The following is a 21,463-nucleotide window of genomic DNA, read 5'->3' as shown; positions in this document are numbered from 1 at the left end:
GCCTCTGATGGTCTGCACTTGGCTGGACAGACCTGACACCGAGGCTCCAGCTTCTGTGGGCCTTTCAGGCTTGGGGATCTGAGCGATTCGGGACCTGGGCCCCTCTGAGGACTGACCGGTGAAAACCAGCTCTCCCTTTGGGGTGATGAAAACATAGAATTAGATGGTGCTGGTGTTCGCACAAATTTGTGCATTTACCCAAAACTACTACATTGTTCGCTTGTTTAAAAGGGTGTGGATCATCTCTTAATTTAAACATAGTATGAAAATAATTCACCAAAGGAGGAGAAACCAGCCGCAAGGGGTGGTCTCACTGAAGTAGCGACGTTTGAGCTGGAACCTGCAGTCTGCACCTAGAGGAAGGCCAGTCAACATGCATGTCATGGTCTCAGAGCTCAATTATAAACTGAAATGAGCTGTTTGCTGTGGCCAATGAGTATCAGCTCATCCACGTGATGAGAGATCGGGAAGTAGGGATGGAAGCCGGGAGATACCTGGGCCTCTGTTGTGCTGTGATTTCCAGTTGTCGAGCACGTTTTCTCTTCCTGGTCATGCCAGGTTTCACCCTGATGTCTGCTGCTGTATTACAGATGTGATTGTGTTTCAGTCTCCTGTAACTTATTAAGTAGTTCTGTGACAGAACTGACTTTTGCTTCCAAATCACTCTGCACCTAAAATAATAAAGACCTCAAAACAAAGCCCCCCAAACCGTCAGATGGCTAGTCCCCGACTCGGGCCAGCTGCCGGTTTGTGGCTCCGTCCCTAAAGTATAAGCCCGGGGCCAGGTCCTGTCGGGTCACTGGGCTTTGGAGTTGAGCAGGTCTGGGTTGGTTTGGGCCCAGCCTTGGGGCCTCCTGGGCCCCATGACCTTGGGAAGCTTTGCAGGATTGGAGAGGACAGAGCGCATCCCGAAGGCTGGTTGTGAACAGGGAGGGAGATTGCACATGTAGTGCTGAGCACAGTGCAGGCCTCAGTAGCCAGGTGCAGCCATGTAGCGGGTGGACACCAAGAGGATTCTGGGAGGCTAACCTGTACAGCCCTGGAGTGAGCCTGGCTGGAGGAGAGGCCCAAGGGGTAGTAGCCACCCTTGTTTTCCTGTCTATCAATACACCCAACTCTGCTCACCTAGGCTGAGTACCCCGCTGTTGTTGGATGAATTCAGCTGTGACCTTGGGGTAACCACCTAGATTTTGCATGGTGAGACCTGTGAGCTCACTGCTGGCCACTCCTTTGTCCCCCTGGAAAGAGACGTGGTTCTTTCCAGAGGTACCAGGTTCAGGGAGCCCCTGCCACCTCCACTCCTATGCCCCTCTCTAGGACTGCTGGGGTCCCGGGACCCCTGTCCTGCCCAGGAAAGACAGCTCACATCCATGAGCAAGCCTGTTGTCTCGGGGCCGCCCCAGCAGCCTTCTAAAATAACCGCAGCACAGAAGGCTCGGAATGTCTTATATTTGGAATTGCTGTTGGAAACAGTTCTGGCCAAATGTAACACCCATCTGTTTGGGAGGGTCTGAGAGTCAGAAAATGAGGTGGTTCAGCAGGAGGGGGCTTGGCAGCACCAAAACTCAGGGCTGGGGATGGGGATCAGGTCAGCTGGCCCTCACTTGGCCTGGGAGGCCCTTACCCCTGCAGCCTGGACCATGCCCGTTGTGCCGGACGGCCCCAGTTGGAGAAAGGTTTCCCCGTATCAAATCCGGCTTTCTTCCTGAACCTTCTACCCAGGGGTCGGTCCTTCAGGAGTCTGGGACCTGTCCCCTTCCAGCTCTGAATAGCCTTTTAGCCGTTGAAGCTGGCGTCCTTCCTGCTGAGTCTTGCTTCTCCAGATGAAGTGACTCCTTCCGCTTCGCTGTCTGGCACCCAGCCCCCAAGGCGAGTGGCCTCGAGGACTCTGACCTGGCCGGGTGGTGCAGAGCAACATTCTCAGTGCCATGCCTTCATTAATGTAGCCTGAGGTGCTTGGGTCCCTGCAGGTCTGTGATGATTCATTATGCACTTATGTCAGCTAAACCCCTTGTGCAGTTTCCAGGTTGGCCTCTTTCCGCTACATCATCATTGCACAGTTGATTTTTAAAGAGTAAAATATGGATATTTAGGTTTATTTTGTTACGCTTCCACTTGTTATTTGAGTGTGCCTGTAACCCAAAGTGGGGTCTGGCTGCTAGCTGCTCAAAAGCCAATAAAGAGGCAAGGTTGGTGGAAAGGAAAGTTTATTTTGGATGCCGGCAACTAGGGTGGGGGGAGTTGATGCTTCTCCAAAGGCCCACTCCCCACCCCTACTCCCTCCAATCAGGGGACAAGAGCTTTTATAGATGGAGCTAGGGAGGTACGTGCAGAAACAGCAGAGTCAGCTCTGACAGTCATCTTGAAGTTGGTCATCAGTGATCTGACCAGTGTCATCTTGAATGTTTTAGGTATAGTTAATCTTCAGTTCCAGGGTCAGTTCGTTTCCATTTTCTGGAGGCCAGTTCTCAGAATTCCAGCAGCTTACATCATGGTGATGGTCTGGTCATCATGTAGTTAACTTCTTCCACCTGGTGGGGGTTTCAGTATCTACAAGACAGCTAACAGGGTACGGCTCAGAATATTACCTACAGCCTTTGAGGAACTGAAGGTCCTTGACTTAATGATTGCATTACTCTTATCTAGTCTTGTTGGACTGTTTTCCTTTGTCTCTGCATTTTCTTAATTCTCTGATTAAACTTATCCTTTGGTTAATGATTTAAGGGCCTAGATCTGATAGATAGAGTGCCTGATGAACTATGGAATGAGGTTCCTGACATTGTACAGGAGACAGGGATCAAGACCATCCCCATGGATAAGAAATGCAAAAAAGCAAAATGGCTGTCTGGGGAGGCCTTACAAATAGCTGTGAAAAGAAGAGAGGCGAAAAGCAAAGTAGAAAAGGAAAGATAAAAGCATCTGAATGCAGAATTCCAAAGAATAGCAAGAAGAGATAAGAAAGCCTTCTTCAGCGATCAATGCAAAGAAATAGAGGAAAACAACAGAATGGGAAAGACTAGAGACCTCTTCAAGAAAGTTAGAGATACCAAGGGAACATTTCCTGCAAAGATGGGCTCGATAAAGGACAGAAATGGTATGGACCTAAAAGAAGCAGAAGATATTAAGAAGAGGTGGCAAGAATACACAGAAGAACTGTACAAAAAAGATCTTCACGACCCAGATAATCATGATGATGTGATCACTAATCTAGAGCCAGACATCCTGGAATGTGAAGTCAAGTGGGCCTTAGAAAGCATCACTACGAATTGATGAATTCCAGTGGAGCTGTTTCAAATCCTGAAAGATGATGCTGTGAAAGTGCTGCACTCAATATGTCAGCAAATTTGGAAAACTCAGCAGCGGTCACAGGACTGGAAAAGGTCAGTTTTCATTCCAATTCCAAAGAAAGGCAATGCCAAAGAATGCTCAAACTACCGCACAATTGCACTCATCTCACATGCTAGTAAAGTAATGCTCAAAATTCTCCAAGCCAGGCTTCAGCAGTATGTGAACCGTGACCTCCCTGATGTTCAAGCTGGTTTTAGAAAAGGCAGAGGAACCAGAGATCAAATTGCCAACATCTGCTGGATCATGGAAAAAGCAAGAGAGTTCCAGAAAAACATCTCTTTCTGCTTTATTGACTATGCCAAAGCCTTTGACTGTGTGGATCACAATAAACTGTGGAAAATTCTGAAAGAGATGGAAATACCAGACCACCTAACCTGCCTCTTGAGAAATCTGTATGCAGGTCAGGAAGCAACAGTTCGAACTGGACATGGAACAACAGACTGATTCCAAACAGGAAAAGGAGTATGTCAAGGCTGTATATTGTCACCCTGCTTATTTAACTTCTATGCAGAGTCCATCATGAGAAACGCTGGACTGGAAGAAACACAAGCTGGAATCAAGATTGCCGGGAGAAATATCAATAACCTCAGATATGCAGATGACACTACCCTTATGGCAGAAAGTGAAGAGGAGCTAAAAAGCCTCTTGATGAAAGTGAAAGAGGAGACTGAAAAAGTTGGCCTAAAGCTCAACATTCAGAAAACGAAGATCGTGGCATTCGGTCCCATCACTTCATGGGAAATAAATGGGGAAACAGTGGAAACAGTGTCAGACTTTATTTTGGGGGGCTCCAAAATCACTGCATATGGTGACTGCAGCCATGAAATTAAAAGACACTTACTCCTTGGAAGAAAAGTTATGAGCAACCTAGATAGAAAAGCAGAGACATTACTTTGCCGACTAAGGTCCGTCTAGTCAAGGCTATGGTTTTTCCTGTGGTCATGTATGAATGTGAGAGTTGGACTGTGAAGAAGGCTGAGCACCGAAGAACTGATGCTTTTGAACTGTGGTGTTGGAGAAGACTCTTGAGAGTCCCTTGGACTGCAAGGAGATCCAACCAGTCCATTCTAAAGGAGATCAACCCTGGGATTTCTTTGGAAGGAATGATGGTAAAGCTGAAGCTCCAGTACTTTGGCCACCTCATGCAAAGAGTTGACTCATTGGAAAAGACTCTGATGCTGGGAGGGATTGGGGGCAGGAGGAGAAGGGGACGACTGAGGATGAGATGGCTGGATGGCATCACGGACTCGATGGACGTGAGTCTGAGTGAACTCCGGGAGATGGTGATGGACAGGGAGGCCTGGCGTGCTGTGATTCATGAGGTCACAAAGAGACACGACTGAGCGACTGAACTGAACTGAACGTTGTCCCACAGACAAAGGCAGGTGGAGGACATGGTCCACAGTGTCCTGCTCTGGTGTTTTGAGGTGCATTTGGAGCCTTATTCTTGATATATCTGCTCTCTTTCTCAACGTTTTTTGAATGGTCTTAATGCATCCAAGTGACTGGCACTCTTCCAAAATCATTATCTGACTTTCTCCCCAGAGAGTAGTTGTGGGGAATCACGCACTTGTGTAAGCAGCTTCAGTTGTGCCCAACTCTGTGCGACCCCATGGACTGTAGCCCACCAGGGTCCTCTGTCCGTGGGATTCTCCAGGCAACTGGAGCAGGTTGCCATGCCCTCCTCCAGGAGATCTTCCGACCCAAGGATGGACCCAAGGTCTGACTCCTGTGTCTCCTGCATTGGCAGGCAGATTCTTGACCCATTAGCACCGCCTAGGAAGCCCACCTGGGAAAATCATAGTATTGTTTATTCAAGACAGTCTTACCCCTGATTCCTCATGAGTACTCAGATAGAGCCCTCTGGGGAAGTAAGGGTCTAGTGTCGCTCGTCTTCCTCTTCTTTCTTTGCAGAGGAGCTGGCCACACGGCCATCATCCTCCTGCACAGGCAGGTTACTCTTCGAGGGTCTCAGGGTGAGAGACAGGTGCTGGCAGAAATGACTCCTCAGGAATTTGGTTTCAGGTCTGTGTTAGTTTCTCGGGGGGCTCTCGTAACAAATCATCACAAATGAGCTGGCTTGAAAAAACAGACATTTATTCTCTCATTGTTCTAGAGGCCAGAGGTCGAAGTTAAGGTGGTGGTGGCGAGTTTAGTTCCTCCTGGAGGCTCTGAGGGAGGGTTTGTTCCACTGGTCTTCCAGCTTCCAGTGGCTTCTGCAGTCCTGGCATCCTTATCTTGTAGGTAACACTTCAGTTTCTGCCTCTGTCTTCACGTGGCCTCCTCCCCATGTGTCCACGTCCTCGCCCCTTAGAGGGATTTTCGGTCCCTTAGAGGGACCCTTGGATTTCGGGTCCACCGTTCTCATCTGGAGATCTTCACCATAATGACATCTGCAGAGACCCTATTGCTGAAATAAGATCCCATTCACAAATACCGGTGGTCAGGAGTTGGGCATCTTTCAGGACATCTGTAGACTCCAAACGGGTGCAGGGAGGTTCTCTGCTCAAATAGGGTGTGGAGGACTTGTTACAGACACTCATCTTGGCATGTGTGTGGGCTCCAGGGAAGCCCGCTGCCCACCCTGTGAGCAGATCCAGGGTCCCTGGGGGACTGAGGGGAAGGAGAAGTCTCCCCTCACCCTGCCGAGGAAGTGGGCCTGGCTTGGTACTAAGGACCATGAACCAACCTGATTCACAGAAGGTGGGGCCCTGAGCTCATTTCACTGCACCCCAGGCAGATGAGAATCAGTCTTCTCACTTGGGCGGGGCTGGACTGGCGCGGCTGGACCTGAGGACATGTCCCAGTTTGTCTGATGGAGTGACTTCTGGATCTCTAAAGAACTGTATGGAGTCAGCAGATTCTTCATGAAGTTACTTTGTGTTTAAAATTAAGCCAGGTTTTAGAGACTCTTATTTTATTTATGAGCCACCCGTCTACAAGAAATGTCATTACCACAAAATAAACTCACTGTGGAAAGCCTGAGCCCAGGGTTGGGATTTTAGATGGCAGTCAATGTGATAGAATTCCAGTTCTACCGACCGATTTAGATGGTTGTGTGGGAGGTCTTGCTAACGACTCTAAACTTGAGCTTCCTATTAAAGTCCAGATTCTGATGACAGTCTCAGAGGCATTGGTCACTACCCCCCGGCATCTTTCTTGGGCAAATCTGTAAATTGGCAGCACTCATAGGAAACGGCGTGAGCCCAGAGGGGCCTCCAACAAGCTCGCTGCTACAAGGTGCCCAGGTGTGTGCCGCCCAACTGCACTTTGAGCTCCACGCAAATCTGATTTCGGGCATTTATTCATCAGCTCTTCGGTTATGCTGTGGCTGAGCCTGCAGGGACAGGTGCCATGTTTCAGTCTTGATGGAGGTCCCGTGTTTGAAGAGGGAAAACCGCACAGCTGATGTGGGGGCCACCTGTAGTCGACAAGCGCAGTGTCATCGGGGTCGTGTACGTGGCTGAACATGGATCTGGGGGAAGATCTAATTGCCAGTGCTTGAGCATCTCTCAGGATTAGTCTTGAAGCAAGTCCTTTCGGAGGTGTGGCTGACCAGGCTGAGACGTACAAGCACTCTCCTTCCAGTGTGTGTGCATGGATTCTAGGCAATCTGTGGGCAGATTCCAGACACCTCACTACTTCTCCGAGGTAGTCTCCCTGGACATTGGCAGTGGGTGATTTCTAAAGAGCCTGAAGGCAATGGCACCCCACTCCAGTACTCTTGCCTGGAAAATCCCAGGGATGGAGGAGTCTGGTAGGCTGCAGTCCATGGGGTTGCTAAGAGTCAGACACGACTGAGCGACTTCCCTTTCACTTTTCACTTTCATGCATTGGAGAAGGAAATGGCAGCCCACTACAGTGTTCTTGCCTGGAGAATCCCAGGGACGGGGGAGCCTGGTGGGCTGCCGTCTATGGGGTCGCACAGAGTCGACCACGACTGAAGCGACTTAGCAGCATGCAGAAGGCACTGTGCCAAATGCCAGAGGGGAAGACAATTGGTCCCTGAGAAGCTGCTCTAGTTGTCAGAAAATCTTTGGATTCCCTGGTGGCTCAGATGGGAAAGCATCTGCTTACAATGCCGGAGACCTGGGTTCGATCCCTGGGTTGGGAAGATCTCCTGGAGAAGGCAATGGCACCCCACTCCAGCATTCTGGCCTGGAAAATCCCATGGATGGAGGAGCCTGATGGGCTACAATCCCTGGGGTCGCAGAGTCGGACACGACTGAACGACTTCACTTTCTTTTCTTTCACTAGTGAGTGGGGAGGGGTGCTGGAGAAGGGGTGTCTGCAGCCCACCTGTGCCCCCAGGGCACTGCCGTCTCTGCAGGGGAGTGAGGGTGGCCAACAGCCAGAAGGAAGCCCTGGGTGCAATCAGCAGTGCACAGCTACAGTCCCCAGACCTGTGGGACCCTAGTAAGATCTGCTGTTTCCTTCACTGGAAAGAGGGAAGCCGGGTTGGAGATGCTGGGAGAATAGAAAGTATGGAGCCGAGGGGGCCAGAGGCAGGCCAGCGCCGAGCAGGGAGCCAGTCTGCATCAGCCTGGTTTCCTGGCAGCCCCGGGCTGAGTGTGCATGAAGGGTGTTGGGCATGGGGCGGGGCGGGGCAGGGAGGAGGGCAGGAGGTGTGTGTTGAAAAAGGCATGAGACAGAAACAAAGGCGGAAGTGTTGAAAAACCAAAAAAAAAAAAAAGAAAGGGTAAAGACTTAAGCTCTCTGCCAGCAGAAAAAGGAGAAGAGGTGAAAAGAGGTGTAGAAAACTCTCAACTTGGAAATTCTATTAAAGTAAAAAATTGCTGGGGCATCCCCCGGTGACCTAGTGGTTAGATTTCTGGGCTTTCACTGTTGCGGCCCAGGCTCAAACCCTGGGTGAGGAACTGAGATCCTCCAAGCTGAGTGGAACTGCAAAAAAATAAAAGAAAGAAAAAAAATTTACAACAATGGAATCTATGTTTGGCTGCAGTGTATATGTTATCTTATCTACTTTTATGAATGTTCACAATTCTCCCTAATTAAATAATTAGAGAAGTGCCATAAGAACAGATGTATTATCTGATCCCATCCGATATAACCTGATACGTCTGTGTTTTTAAAAAATGTAAGATATGCAGATATATATTTGAAGGTGCACTGAAAATTTCTGGACCGATGTACAAGAAACTGATAATGAGGCTCACCCTTGAGGTCTGTATGGATTACCTTGTCATGGGGAAAGCACAAGGAGTTTTCCTGTTTTACAGATGAATTTAATGCTATACCCATCCTTCCCACCATGACTTAAGATTGTAGGAGCTGGGGATCAAAAGTAAAGGCCACAAGGGAAGTTGGGGCTGAGGACTTTAAAACAAAGGTGTGCTCAGTATAGTGTTATAACCTGTTTTGTTTTGCTTTTATTTTATTGTTTATTTCTGTCTGTGCTGGGTGTTCGTTGCTGCTCAGACTTTTCTCTAGTTGCGGCAGGTGGGGGCTACTCTGTAGCGGGGGTGTGCGGGCTTCTCACTGCGGTGGCTTCTCTCCCTGCGGAGCTCGGGCTCCAGGGTGCGCAGGCTTCACTAGTTGCAACACGTGGGCTCAGTAGTTGCAGCCCCCAGGCTCTGGAGCACAGGCTCAGTAGCTGTGGCGCACGGCCCAGTTGCTCCGTGGCATGTTGGGATCTTCCCGGACCAGGAATTGAACCTGTTTCTCCTGTATTGGCAGGTGGATTCTTTACCACTGAGCCATCAGGGAAGCCCTTTCTTTTGTTTATTTGATATAACAAAAGAATTATCCCATGGTCAAAGAAAATATCTATCTGTAGTGTTAAAGTACAATAAAATATATGTGGAGAAGGTGAAAGCGTAGTCACTCAGTCATGTCCGACTCTCTGCGACCCCATAGACTGTATCCCACCAGACTTCCTTGTTCATGGGATTCTCCAGGCAAGAATACTGAAGTTGGTTGCCGTGTCCTCCTCCAGGGGATCTTCCCAACCCAGGAATCGAACCCAGATCTCCCACATTGCAGGCACATTCTTTACAATCTGAGCCACCAGAGGACCCCCTGGTGCAAAGGATTTGTGGGAAAAGAAAGAATCATTATTCTGACTCCTGTTAAAGAATGATAAGGCGACTATTGAGGGCTATAGGTGTAGGGACCACTGAGGTGGCATCTTGCAGTAGGGGAGGGAGATTGGGGTCAACTCCAGATACAGCAAGAAAAGGTGGGAATTTGTAGCCCAGGAGGATGTGGCTTGGCGGATGGGAAGTTAACTAAGAGGAAACAGCAGCATTAAGGGGAGAGTCCGGCTAAATGGCTAAATCGACCTGGCAGGATTCTTGTTAAAACTGGGAGATGCAGAGACTGACAAGGAAAGTCTAAGAGTCAAGGCTGAGCTGGGAAGAAGGCCCAGAGGAACCTGAGACCAGTTTGGTTAAATAGAGACACTGTCAGCTCCTGTGCACATGCCGTGGGATCTGGGTGAAAGGCTCCATGTGTGTGGACACGTGTGGAGGTCTACTGGTGTCTGCATGCCTTAGACCTGGGGTGGAGATGTTTCTACATTGTGTTAAAAATAGATTCCTATCAACCTAGAAAGATACATTTCATAATTTTGCTTTAACGTTCAGAGTCTGGAATGGGCCAGGAATCTCACACAGAACTGTAATATTGGCAGAGCGACAGCTGTTCTGTTATTGTCGCCACGAACAGAGGAGATAGGAACCTGAAAGGACATAAAATTTTCATGGCCTCTCTGCTCTTGTACAGTCTTTGTAATCTGGTGTTGTTTCAAAGTTCACTCATTGTGAAAACCGCCTCGGCCCAAGGTTCCTAGAAAGGACCAAAAAAAAAAAAAGGAAAGCACAGAAAAAATGAATGGGGGCTTGGCTGGGGCCAGTGTAGACCGTGCCTGCGTCCAGGAGGGCGTGGGTGGACCTGTGAAGGGTGGGGAGATCGTCTGGGGCAGGGGCGGTTGGAAGCAGCTCATGGGCTAGGGAAGAAGAGAGTGGTGGTGTCTTAATGAACCGAACGAGGTAACATAATTGCTTGCTGATTTCCATTGTCACGCAAATGGCGCGATTTCACATTCCTGGGGGTAAAAAGATCCATCTGTTTTATTCACAGGTTGTACTCCGACTATCTCTACTTTGCAAGTTCGAATAAATCTGCAGATGACTTCCATGAAAAAGTGACAGAAGCTCTGCAGCTGTTTGAAAATTGCATGCTGGATTATTCATTGCGCGCCTGCGTCTACAACAACACCCTCAACAACGCCATGCCTGTGCGTATGCGGAAGGGCTGCTCCGCGCTTATTGTGCGAGGGCATTGTGGATGGGGATTTTAGCATTTAAACAGAGAAGCGTTTTAATGTGCAAATGCCTCTCCCCATGCCTTTGAGCGGTGGCTAATGCCAAACAAATATTCATGGATGTAAAAACTATAAAAGCTGATGGGCCCTTTCAGCTGGCACCCTGCTTTCTTCCTCACTGATGGCTCAGATGCAATGCTCACTCCTCCCCCCACCCCGCGAAAGAAAGAGGGTGCATTTAGGAAGATTATTATTTAGCAAGGCTCGGAAACACACCCTGCAATTAGGACTGGCAGACATGAGGACCCGACTCTGATTGTCTTAAGAGTGTTCTCTCTAATGCTGGATTGTTTTGTTGGTTTAAAAAATTACCCACCAGTGACTTTCAGTGCTTCTCTGACTGAGTCTTAATGGAACATTTTTGTCCATTGATCCCTCTTTTCTTTGCTCTCATTTGCCTTCAGGAATATAGCTATGCATTTCTTGTTGTTGCTGTTATTGTTCAGTCGCCCATTTGTGTCCAACTCTGCGACCCCGTGGACAGCAGCACATCAGGCCTCCCTGTCCTTCACCATCTCCCGAAGTTTGTCCAAGTTCATGTCCATTGCATCGATGATGCCATCCAACCATCTCATCCTCTGATGCCCTCTTCTCTTCCTGCCTTCAATCTTTCCCAGCATCAGGGTCTTTTCCAATGAGTCGGCTCTTTGTATCAGGTGGCCAAAGTATTGGCGCCTGAGTTTCAGCATCAGTCCTTCCAATGAGTATTCAGGGTTGATTTCCCTCCAGGTTGACTGGTTTGAGCTCCTTGTACCCCCTTTTTCTCTCATGCAAAAGAAGCCGTTACTGGTGACTTCAGCATGGTGTGGCTAAGGGATGGTTTTGCACTGCACAGCTCCCTGGGTTGTCACAAGTGTTTTCTCAGCAGGTTTGCCACAGTGGTAAGTCTCCTTCAGCCCCCAAGTGTGGTCCACAGGCTTGGTCCACTGAGTGTGCCACGTGGTAGATCTGCTTGAGGTGGAGGCCGGGGAACCCCCAGGTGTGATGGGGTTTGAAGTCAAGAGGGTTCCCTCCCTTTTCTTTGTTGTCCAGACTATCTCATCTGACAGCGTTGCAGGAAGGGGGCTCTTGTCTAACACTTGGAAATGAATTGTCCAAGGAGACACATGTGCAGACAAAGCAAGAGACTTTACTGGGAATAGGTGCCCCTGTGGAGAGCAGCAGGGGAAGGGAACCCAGGAGAACCACCCCGCCAGGCGGCTTAAAGTTTTAGGTCTCGTGGTGAAGGGGTTAGTTTCCAGGCTGTCTCTGGGCAATCACTCTGACTCCGTCCTGGCTGGTGGTGCGTGCATGGCTCAGCCAAGATGGATTTCAGCGAGGAGGATTCTGGCAGGTTGGTAGGTCATAGGGACTGGCATCTCCTCTTTTCTTGACCCTTCCTGAATTATTCTGGTTTGTGGGAGCTTATTAGTTCCACATTCCTTACCACGTGTTCCTGACCTGTTGTTAAGATAGCTCATGCGAGTGGCTCCTATCTTGCCTGGCCAGGGTAGGCGGTTCCAGTCAGTGTCTCCCCTAAAAGCGGGCCGCACAGAGGAGCAGGTAGGATCCCAGGCCGCCCTGCTGGCATGTATAGTTTTGCAGGCAAGACGCACACAAAGGATCAACACAGAATCTGGCCCTTGAGCTCAGGAGCCGGTCCCACCTGCCTGCCCTCCCGCTCCCCACCTCCCTCTCCGTCACTGCTCTACAGCTGCACCCTCCCCTGCTGGGTCCTCTTGCCTCAGAGCAGGGATTCACAGGTGTGGTCCAAGACCAAGACTATTGGCATCCCTGGGGACTTGTCAGGAAAGCACACTCTCAGGTTGAGCCCCAGACTCCAGAATCAGGAGCTTTGCAGGGGGGGAGGGGGGGAGGAGGGGAGCGGGTCCATCTGCCTGTGCAGCAGCCCTCCAGGGGTTGTGTTGGGCGCTCGTCTTGGGGACACCTGGTTCCAGAGCCTACCCCACGCCCCTCCCTGGCACGTGCTCCTCATCCTTCGGGTCTTGCTTTAATCTTGACTTCCGTTCGCTCTCTTTCCACGCCTTTCATTTCCCAACAGCCTGGATCACAGTTGGCCATTACAGATAATTTGTTCTTCACCAGTTTAGCTCCACCTCCACCAGATTGCAAGCTCCACGTGGCCAGGGGCCACGTCTGTTACATAGCAGCACATCCCCGTTGCTTAGCATGTAACCTGGCATGCAGGATGCACTAGAATATTTGCAGAATGAATGAATGAATGAATGGGCAGTCTGTGAAACTAGTGGAGAAGCTGGGTGGAGAGTTCCAACCAAATCCCTAGTGAGGAGCAGAGGGGTTCTGTATGCTCTTGTCAGGGGAGACCCTACACTGCACTCCTCAGCTCTTTCCTGGCCTGGGATGGGGGAACAGGCCCCCAGGGCGAGGGCCCAGCTTCGGGACCAGGCTCTGGTGGGTGTTCTCCAACCGACCCTGGCAGGCTCCTCGCCCTCCCTGGGCCTCTTGTGTTTCCACCCAGAGCCAGCTGAAGCAGATAACCCCAAAGGCCTCCTCAGCTCTAATGTTTTTAAATTTTAAATGTATTGGGCACTTCTCCTAAAGACTCTTTTTTATCCCCATTCCACTTTGATTCTCTGATCGGTACTGGCGAAAGATGAGGGGAGGGATGGCATGAGACTATCTTAAGTTTGTTAGCAGCGATGCTCCATGAACCAGAAACTATCATTCGAGGTGAGTGGCACTTCCCTTGACTGGTAAGGGGGCTGGGGGTGGGGGGTGAGGGGCTGGAGTGAGACAGGAGTGTCCAGGAGACCAGGAGAGCTTGCCCACCCCTCTGCCCCTGCAGAGCCCTCTCAAGTTTGTTCCCTGCTTGCCCCGGATGGTCCCTCTGCTGCTGACCAGCCCTCCTGGGAAGGCAGACCCAGTTGCAGGAGGTCTGCTTGGCCCAGTGCAGGGGGGCTTCGTCCATGAAGGCACAGACACACTCCAGGGAAATGCTGTCACCTGTGGCCAGGTCCAGGGACCACTGCAGCTACTTTAAAACACCCCCATCCTGCTACAAAGGCAGGACCTTCTAGAACCTTCTAGAAGGTTCTTAGGATTGAGAGCAGGTTCTCTGGAAGAGATAAACCTGGTCAGGCTGGTCCTCCATGGGAGGGACAGACAGACTGAGAACAGAAAGCTCTCGATGATTTAGCAAGAAGCCGTGCTCACAGTGGTTGTCTGTGTTGGAGGCGACGCATGTGTTTATTTCTGAGGCTGGCACGTGCCTGTTTTCTCTTTATTTCTGGCCCAGCTTGAGGTCTTTTTGCTAGCTGGTGTCTGAGGTAGCTGCAACCTAAGGGCTGCAGGCAGCTAATGAATTCTGGAGACAGCTTTCCCCCCTCCAATTGTTTTTCTTCCTCCACCACCTCCCACACAATTAGGAGAACAATGACATGGAAAAAAGAATAGCTAAAGATGAAGCCAGTTAGTGTCTGTACATATTTTGTCAAGCATTTCACTGTCTTGTGGTCGTCACCGTGATCAGCGTGGGAGTGCCAGGGGGCTTGGCCTCATGCTGGATGAGGGGATGCCGACTGAGATCCTGGCCCCGCCCTGGAGGAAGGAGGTCAGGGTAGAGCTGAGAGGGAGCGGAAGTAGGAGGTGAAAGTGTCTGCGTCAGGAACCAGGACTGGGCACTGGGAGGCGCTCCACGTGGGAGGGGGTGGGCTGGGTGTCCAGCCAGGCCAAGGACTTTGCACATGAGGAGAGCCAGGTGAGGCCAGGCATCAGTGTGGGGAGCTCACCCTCAGAGACTCGAGGCGGGAGCACCAGGCATGGGGCTGGGACCGTGCCCGAACAAAGACACGAGGCACAACCAGAGGCCGGACACGGAGCGGGTCCCTGAGTGGGGGACATGGGTACGAGTGCTGGAGAAAGGGGGGGACCTCAGAGCAGAAGGGGAAGGGTTTGCTGTTTTTCCGGAGCTTTGCACAGCCAACTGTGAAGTCAGAGGGAACTGTCCTCAAGACCACTCTCCCTTCTGACACTATTTGCAACCTGGGGGAAGTCCCCCAAAGCACCATCAGGTTCAGTAATTCACTGGAAGGAATCACAGAGCACACGGTTGGTGTTACACTCATGGTTACGGTTTACAGCAGGGAAGAGACATGGATTAAAGTCAGCCAAGAGAAGAAGCACGTGTGATGGTACATGCAGCATATTGCCAGCCGGGGACACCCAGCCAAGCCTTTGGTGTCTGCAGCGTTTCTTGAGGCTCCATCACGTACTGCCCGCCTGGCTGACCTTTACCCATCTAGTCCCTTCTGGAGGTCAGACCGGTCCTGCAAGGCCCAAAGCCCGCATTCTAAGTCATGCTGTTAGACTGTCCAGTGTCCAGACCCACCCCCCCTGCCCCCCGGGCAAGCGAGATACTCTCATCAGGCAGGACTTCCCAGGTGGCTTTCGGTGGCCTCTCAGGAGCCAAGGACCAAGGCCAGACGTCTCTGTGAGTCAGGTTAATGCTTCACCACACACGCTTGCAGTTTGGCACAAGAGAAGGCACAGGAGAAGGACAAGGACCCCGAAGTGCAGGTGGACAGGAAGGGCTTCGTACAGCGCTGCTCAGACTGGGATGTGCACACACACTGAAGGTCCTAGACTTCTGTGTGGCACCTGGCATTTGGCGGTTCCTCTTGTGGCTGGTTGCTGGGCATTTGCAGGTGTTTCTCACGGCTGTTGAGTGCTGGGTGTAGAAGCAAAGGCAGCTGGGTCCTGTGTAAAGGAATTCCATGCCATTCGTGGGCGTAACCTTGGCCTCTCCCTTCACCCAGGTCCTCTCTATGAGATGTCGTGAAGATACCTACAGGGTGGTTCTAAGGATGAAATGAGACCCTGAGTGTGGGAATCCTTTGTGCATGGGACACAAAGGCCTGCACAGGGCAGCAAGCATGAGTGGTGTTTAAAATCCAACTTTTGGGGACATCCCTGGTAGTCCAGTGGTTAAGACTTCACCTTCCAATGCAGAGAGTGGATGGAAGTTTGGTCCCTGGTCACAGAGTTAAGATCCCACATGTCTCTTGGCCAAAATGTAAAAACAGAAGCGATATTGTCACAAATTCAATAAAGACTTGAAAAAACAGTTCAGTTCAGTCACTCAGTCGTGTCCGACTCTTTGCAACCCCATAGTCTGCAACACGCCAGGCCTCCCTCCCTGTCTATCACCAACTCCTGGAACTTACTCAAACTCATGTCCATCGAGTTGGTGATGCCATCCAACCATCTCATCCTCCGTCGTCCCCTTCTCCTCCTGCCCTCAATCCCTCCCAGCATCAGGGTCTTTTCAAATGAGTCAGTTATTTGCATCAGATGACCAAAGTATTGGAGTTTCAGCTTCAGCATCAATCCTTCCAATGAACACTCAGGACTGATCTTTAGGATGGACTGGTTGGATCTCCTTTCAGTCCAAGGGACTCTCAAGAGTCTTCTCCAACACCACAGTTCAAAAACATCAATTCTTTGGCGCTCAGCTTTCTTTATAGTCCAACTCTCACATCCATACATGACTACTGGAAAAACCATAGCCTTGACTAGACAGACCTTTGTTGGCAAAGTAATGTCTCTGCTTTTTAATATGCTATCTAGATTGGTCATAGCTTTTTTCCAAGGAGCAAGCATCTTTTAATTTCATGGCTGCAGTCACCATCTGCAGTGATTTTGGAGCCCCCCAAAATAAAAGTCTTTCACTGTTTTCATTGTTTTCCCATCTATTTGGCATGAAGTGATGGGACTAGATGCCATGATCTTAGTTTTCTGAATGTTGAGTTTTAAGCCAACTTTTTCACTTTCTTCTTTCACTTTCATCAAGAGGCTCTTTAGTTCTTCTTCACTGACTGCCATAAGGGTGGTGTCATCTGCATATCTGAGGTTATTGATATTTCTGTCAACAATCTTGATTCCAGCTGTGCTTCATCCAGTCCAGCATTTCGGTCCACATAAAAAAATCCAACTTCTGAAGGTAGTTGTTTGCTGGGATTCCTCTCGCTGTTGGTTTATAATGTGTAGTGCATATAGAAAAGCATCTACGGTTTTGGAGGAATTACCCCTGAACTAACGCCCGCCTTCTTGCTTGGTCCTAGGTGAGGCTCCAGGTTGGGCTGTACGCCGTGTACCTTCTAGACTGGCTCACTGTCTTTAACAAGGAGCAGTTCCTCATCCTCCGCCTAGAAGACCATGCCTCCAACGTCAAGGACACCATGCACAGGGTCTTCCAGTTCCTCAGCCTTGGTATGAATCTCGAGCCGGACACCCACAGAGCAGGGCGCGAGTTCCATGGACACCGACCTGCCGGGTCCCAGGCAGACTCTGTGAGCCTGAGCAGGGTGGGCCTGGGCTGGGAGACCCACAGATTAGCACCTGTTGGTGAAACACCAGCTCCAGATGGGTCCTTGTGCGTAGTGTGGGGAGGGGGTCTCTGGGGAGGAAGAGACTGCCACTCATCTGGGAGCTTACGGTCCAGTGGAAGGAGAGGAGGAAGCAAGGCTTGAATCACCTAGTGACAGGGTGACACGGGCAAGGAGTAATTTAGCATCCTCATACACGTGAAATCCTTACACGTGACTTGGGGGTCCCAGCTGCTGAAGGGATCTTGGAAGCAGTGGTGTGCCATGAGGATGGACAGGGTGTCCTGACTGCTGGAACTGTCTTGCAGAGGCCATAGGGCCTGGAGGACAGGATGGGCAGGTCACTGGTTGTCCCTGCTTTGCTGGGACCCCTGGAGGCAGTGCCACGTGTCCAGATTTGGGCTCCTGGGCCTCCAGGGTGAAGGACCCTGTTCCCACCCAGAGGAGACCGTCCCCTCGAGTCCCTAGTGGCACTTTGTGGCAGCAGGCCGACTCGCTGGCCCCAGTGATGGCTGGTAGAGGCGTGTACGCGGGTGCAGAGTGCTCCCCGGCAGGCGGCATCCAGGACCCCTCGAGAGACTGGGCTGACCTGCACATTCTTCCCCCACACCCACCCAGACGCCCCTGCAGCCCTATCTGATGAGCTTGCCTGGGAATTTTGTCAATTGAATATTTCCTGAAATCCATTTGCCCACCGCTGGGACTCAGGGCCCTTGTGTCATTTGATTCCTTTCTTCTTTTCTCGGAGACCTCGTAATGTGATAGAGTGTGATTACTTTTTCCTTTTAAGGCCTGGAACCGTTTTTCCTTTGATTGGGCCACCTGCAGACTCTGGCACACTTCAGTGACTCGTCTTTGGTCCCTGAGATGGACAATGGCAAAGGCCAGTCTGTTCCTTCCCTGTCACGCACCCCAGGGATACTGGGGTGTAGTTTTTGTGCATGGGCTCAGGACTTCAGCCTGACCCCAAGAGCCCTGGGGCACAGAGGCTGAGCAGGGATTCTAGAGGTTAAGCCAGTGAGAGGCTTAAGGTCCTGAGGGCTCGGGGTGGAGGCGGCACCCTTGGGAGGCAGCACCTGCTGGTTTGTTCTTGGGCCTCTCCGCATGGACACCCCTGCTGTAGGTGGAGGTTCAGCCAGTGGAGGGTGGTCCCTGGGCATGGGTGGCCCCCACCCGTCCCCCCACGATGACTACACAGCAGGACACACAGGGTGAAATATGGCCCCACCACGAGGCCCTCTGCAGCGGCCTGGAGTGGAAATGGTGGAGGCAGAATTCGTGTGGCTGGTTGTGGAGCATATCCGTGCAGAGGCCACGTGTGCCAGGCCACAGCTCTCCAGGCACAGGCCAGCTCCTCTTTAGGGGGCTTTGGAAGTGAAACTAGGAGGCAAGGCTGTGCCCAGAGACCCAGCTGTGCTTCCAGGGCGGGTAATCCACCAGACCACGCAGAAAGCGTCTGCCTACAGCGCGGGAGACCCGGGTTCAATCCCTGGGTCAGGAAGATCCCCTGGAGAAGGCAATAGCAACCCACTCTAGTACCTTTGCCTGGAAAATCCAATGGACAGATGAGCCTGGTAGGCTACAGTCCATGGGGTCACAAAGAGTCGGACACTACTGAGCGACTTCACTTTCACTTTTCACTTTCCCTCAGCAAGTCCGCAATGAATCCAGCCAAAGAATCTGAATCTCCATGCACATTCTTATGGGAACCTCCTGACTCCCCAGGAAGCATGGCCTGGATTCTCTCATCGGAGTTTCTTATGCCCCTCACTTGCCTCACAGGCTCTTTCCTTTGTGTTCCAGGACCCTTAAGTGAGAAGCAAGAGGCCTTGATGACCAAGAGCCCGGCATCCAACACGCGGCGTCCCGAGGACCGGGATCTGGGGCCCATGTGGCCGGTCACCCAGAGGCTTCTGCGGGACTTCTATGGGCCTTTCAATGCCCGGCTGGCACAGGTCCTCGCTGATGAGGCCTTCCTATGGAGGAAGACGTGAGACCGGCTTCCCGGAGCCGGCAGGGCTGCAGTTTCCGTGACTTCCATGGTCTGAAGGTCTCTCTTGGTGGGGAACTCTTGCACTCAGAGCCTGGAGGAGATCCCCCTCCCTGGGCCCGTATTTGTGGAATCTGGTTCCGAATCTTTTGTGACGTCACACAGCCCAGCAAGGACCCATCGCCAAGCCTCGGATGGAGGCTGTCGGAGAGTCCACTTGGAAAGGGCTCCCCTTCTGCTCTGAGAGTGTCTGGGCTCCAGGACGAGGCAGGCCGGTGCTGGGCGGGGGTGCAGGAGGGTGCTGGGTGTGGAGTCTGGGCTTTGATGATTCCAAGATCCACTGGAGGCCCCAGCCCAGGGAGGGCCAGGATACACACTACACATTCAGTTTCACAATCCTCTGTTCCGGTCACTAAACCTCATGATGGTGGAGAAGGGATTCTCATGGAGAATCATGAGGTTCATTTCATTTTTTTTTTTTTTTTTGCCTTTTACCCCAAAGTCAGCCCTTCTGTCTCTTCAGATATAAACCCCATCAACGTCACTATTTACGAGAGAAAAGACACAAGCCAATTTTGGGTAGCACATTCCTGTCTCGGACCTCCTCCCCTTCTGTCCTCGTGGACTTTACTTATGTTTAAAAAGAAAGCGAATGTATTTAAAACAAACCACTTTCTGCATTTCACTGGCTGGAGCTCTCTTTTTCTGTCCATCTAGATGTTTTCTCAAGAGGTTTTTTTTTTTTTTTCAGTTTCTAACTGAAGATATAAATTCAGTTTAAAATCGGAAGGGAAATGGTCACTGTTAATGCCAGACTGAGCACCTTGAAGGAATACGGATTTTTCCATGGACCTTGGCCCCAGCTATGCCCCTGAGGGCCTCAGAGAGCTGCCTGCATTGGGAGGTTTTAGTTCTGGGGACCACAGGCTCCTCTGCTCTGCCTTCCTCTCTAGTGAGCTTGTTACTACTTTCTCCTCCATATGTGGCCAGAGGGCCTTCCTCACCCAGCGAACTGCAGAATGCCTGTTTCTGATCCAGAAATACGCACGTGAGCTCTGCCTGGGCCGGACGAGCTGTGCTGGGATTCCATACGAGAAAGCCGGGAGCAGATCCTTGACAGAACTTTCTGGGCCACTTGGCAGCTCGGTTTGCTGTCAGATGCACTGACGGTCTTGCTGTTTCTTGGAGGTGATGGGAAGGATTGAACACTGTCCTTGCATACAAGCCCCAAGGCGGGACCCCCAGCTAAGCTAGGCACGTGGTTTGTCAGTGGAAGCTTCTGCGAGTCAGAGATCTCCAGGTCGAGGTGCCGGGCACACTACCAGTCAGAAAGTGCAAACACTTCCATGGGCAGCCACCACTCGTGGGGCTGAGGATTCACTCAGCTGTCCCATCCCTACTGCCGTCGGAGGTGGGATGCTCTGTCCACTTGAAGGCGCGCGGTGGGCTCACCCATGCCCGGGCTGTTTCCGCTGTGGAGGAGCCCGGGTCCAGAACTCCCACTTTCAGGGACAGGCCCCCTCTTCCTCTCTCCCCGTGGCACTCGGAGCAGCAGCCCACAGGAGACATGGCCTGAGCACGAGGTTCTGTAGGGAGATATAACTGGCGCATTCGTGTGTATTTATTTGCAGTACAGGTGTGTGTGTGTGGGTGCGTGTGTGTGTTTCTCAGTGGGTTCCCTTCAGTTCTGTTGCCTATCAGCCCCCTCTGCTCTGGACTCAACCCCCATTCATGGGTTCCTTTCTCTGCCAGTTCTTTAACAGCTTGTCGGGTTCAGCCCACGTTTTGCTCTTCAGCCCCAACCGTGGTCACAAGGACTTTGTTCACGCACCCCTACGCATGTGAACAACATGCAGCGTAATTCTGCTTCTTACAGAAGTGTAACCAAAAGTCTTACTTCCAATATTATTTGGTTTATTATACAAATCTTTCTACAGACGCAGGCCCATCCTTGGGGGCCAGTCAGCACTGTCTGCGCAGACCCAGTTTCTCCAGGGGCCTTTCTCCAAAGGGCTGTCTGTCTGCCGCCTTTGCTTTCCTCTGCTCTCGCATGCGAGGCCCCTCTCCTTGTGACAGCAGAGCTGCTGTTTCGAGCGGTGGTCCTTGAGCCCATCATCCCAAACCAAAGCAAATCAGAGCCTCTGTCACGACCCGAGTTACTTTGTGTCCCCAAAGCTGTGCATCCGACTGTATTAAACTGTACCCCCTTCGTCGCGTTAAGGTGTGTTCATGAACCACCGATGTGCTGTCTTTTTGTTAATACTGATCGTAATTAGATGCGGACCCCAGAGGGCACGCCCTTCCTCCTTAGCCGTCACAGCACCCATGGGAGCATCGCCGCCGAGCGCAGGCGCGTGAAGGAGCCACAGGAGGAGCTCAGCGTCTCGCCTGCGGCACTGTACGCAGGGGCCCTGCCACGCGCGGTGACGGTGAGAG

General features: G+C 51.4%; 1 protein-coding gene across 2 annotated transcripts in view; it reads left to right on the top strand.

The window, feature by feature from the left end:
* CHST15 (carbohydrate sulfotransferase 15) overlaps window positions 1-21,182 on the top strand; it is an 80,497-nt gene extending 59,315 nt beyond the window's left edge. For both annotated transcript variants that reach the window (XM_052660846.1, XM_052660847.1), the window contains exons 6-8: window positions 10,450-10,606; window positions 16,774-16,921; window positions 18,841-21,182. In XM_052660846.1, coding sequence (XP_052516806.1) covers window positions 10,450-10,606; window positions 16,774-16,921; window positions 18,841-19,031 — 496 coding nt within the window. In that variant the 3' untranslated portion in view covers window positions 19,032-21,182. The remainder of the gene's footprint in view (window positions 1-10,449; window positions 10,607-16,773; window positions 16,922-18,840) is intronic.
* The last annotated feature ends 281 nt before the right edge of the window (window positions 21,183-21,463 follow it).

The sequence above is a fragment of the Budorcas taxicolor genome, chromosome 23, assembly GCF_023091745.1.
Source record: "Budorcas taxicolor isolate Tak-1 chromosome 23, Takin1.1, whole genome shotgun sequence".
In the NCBI taxonomy this organism is placed as follows: domain Eukaryota; kingdom Metazoa; phylum Chordata; class Mammalia; order Artiodactyla; family Bovidae; genus Budorcas; species Budorcas taxicolor.
Note: the sequence above shows the minus strand (reverse complement) of the source record. Positions and strands in the feature narration are given on the sequence as shown.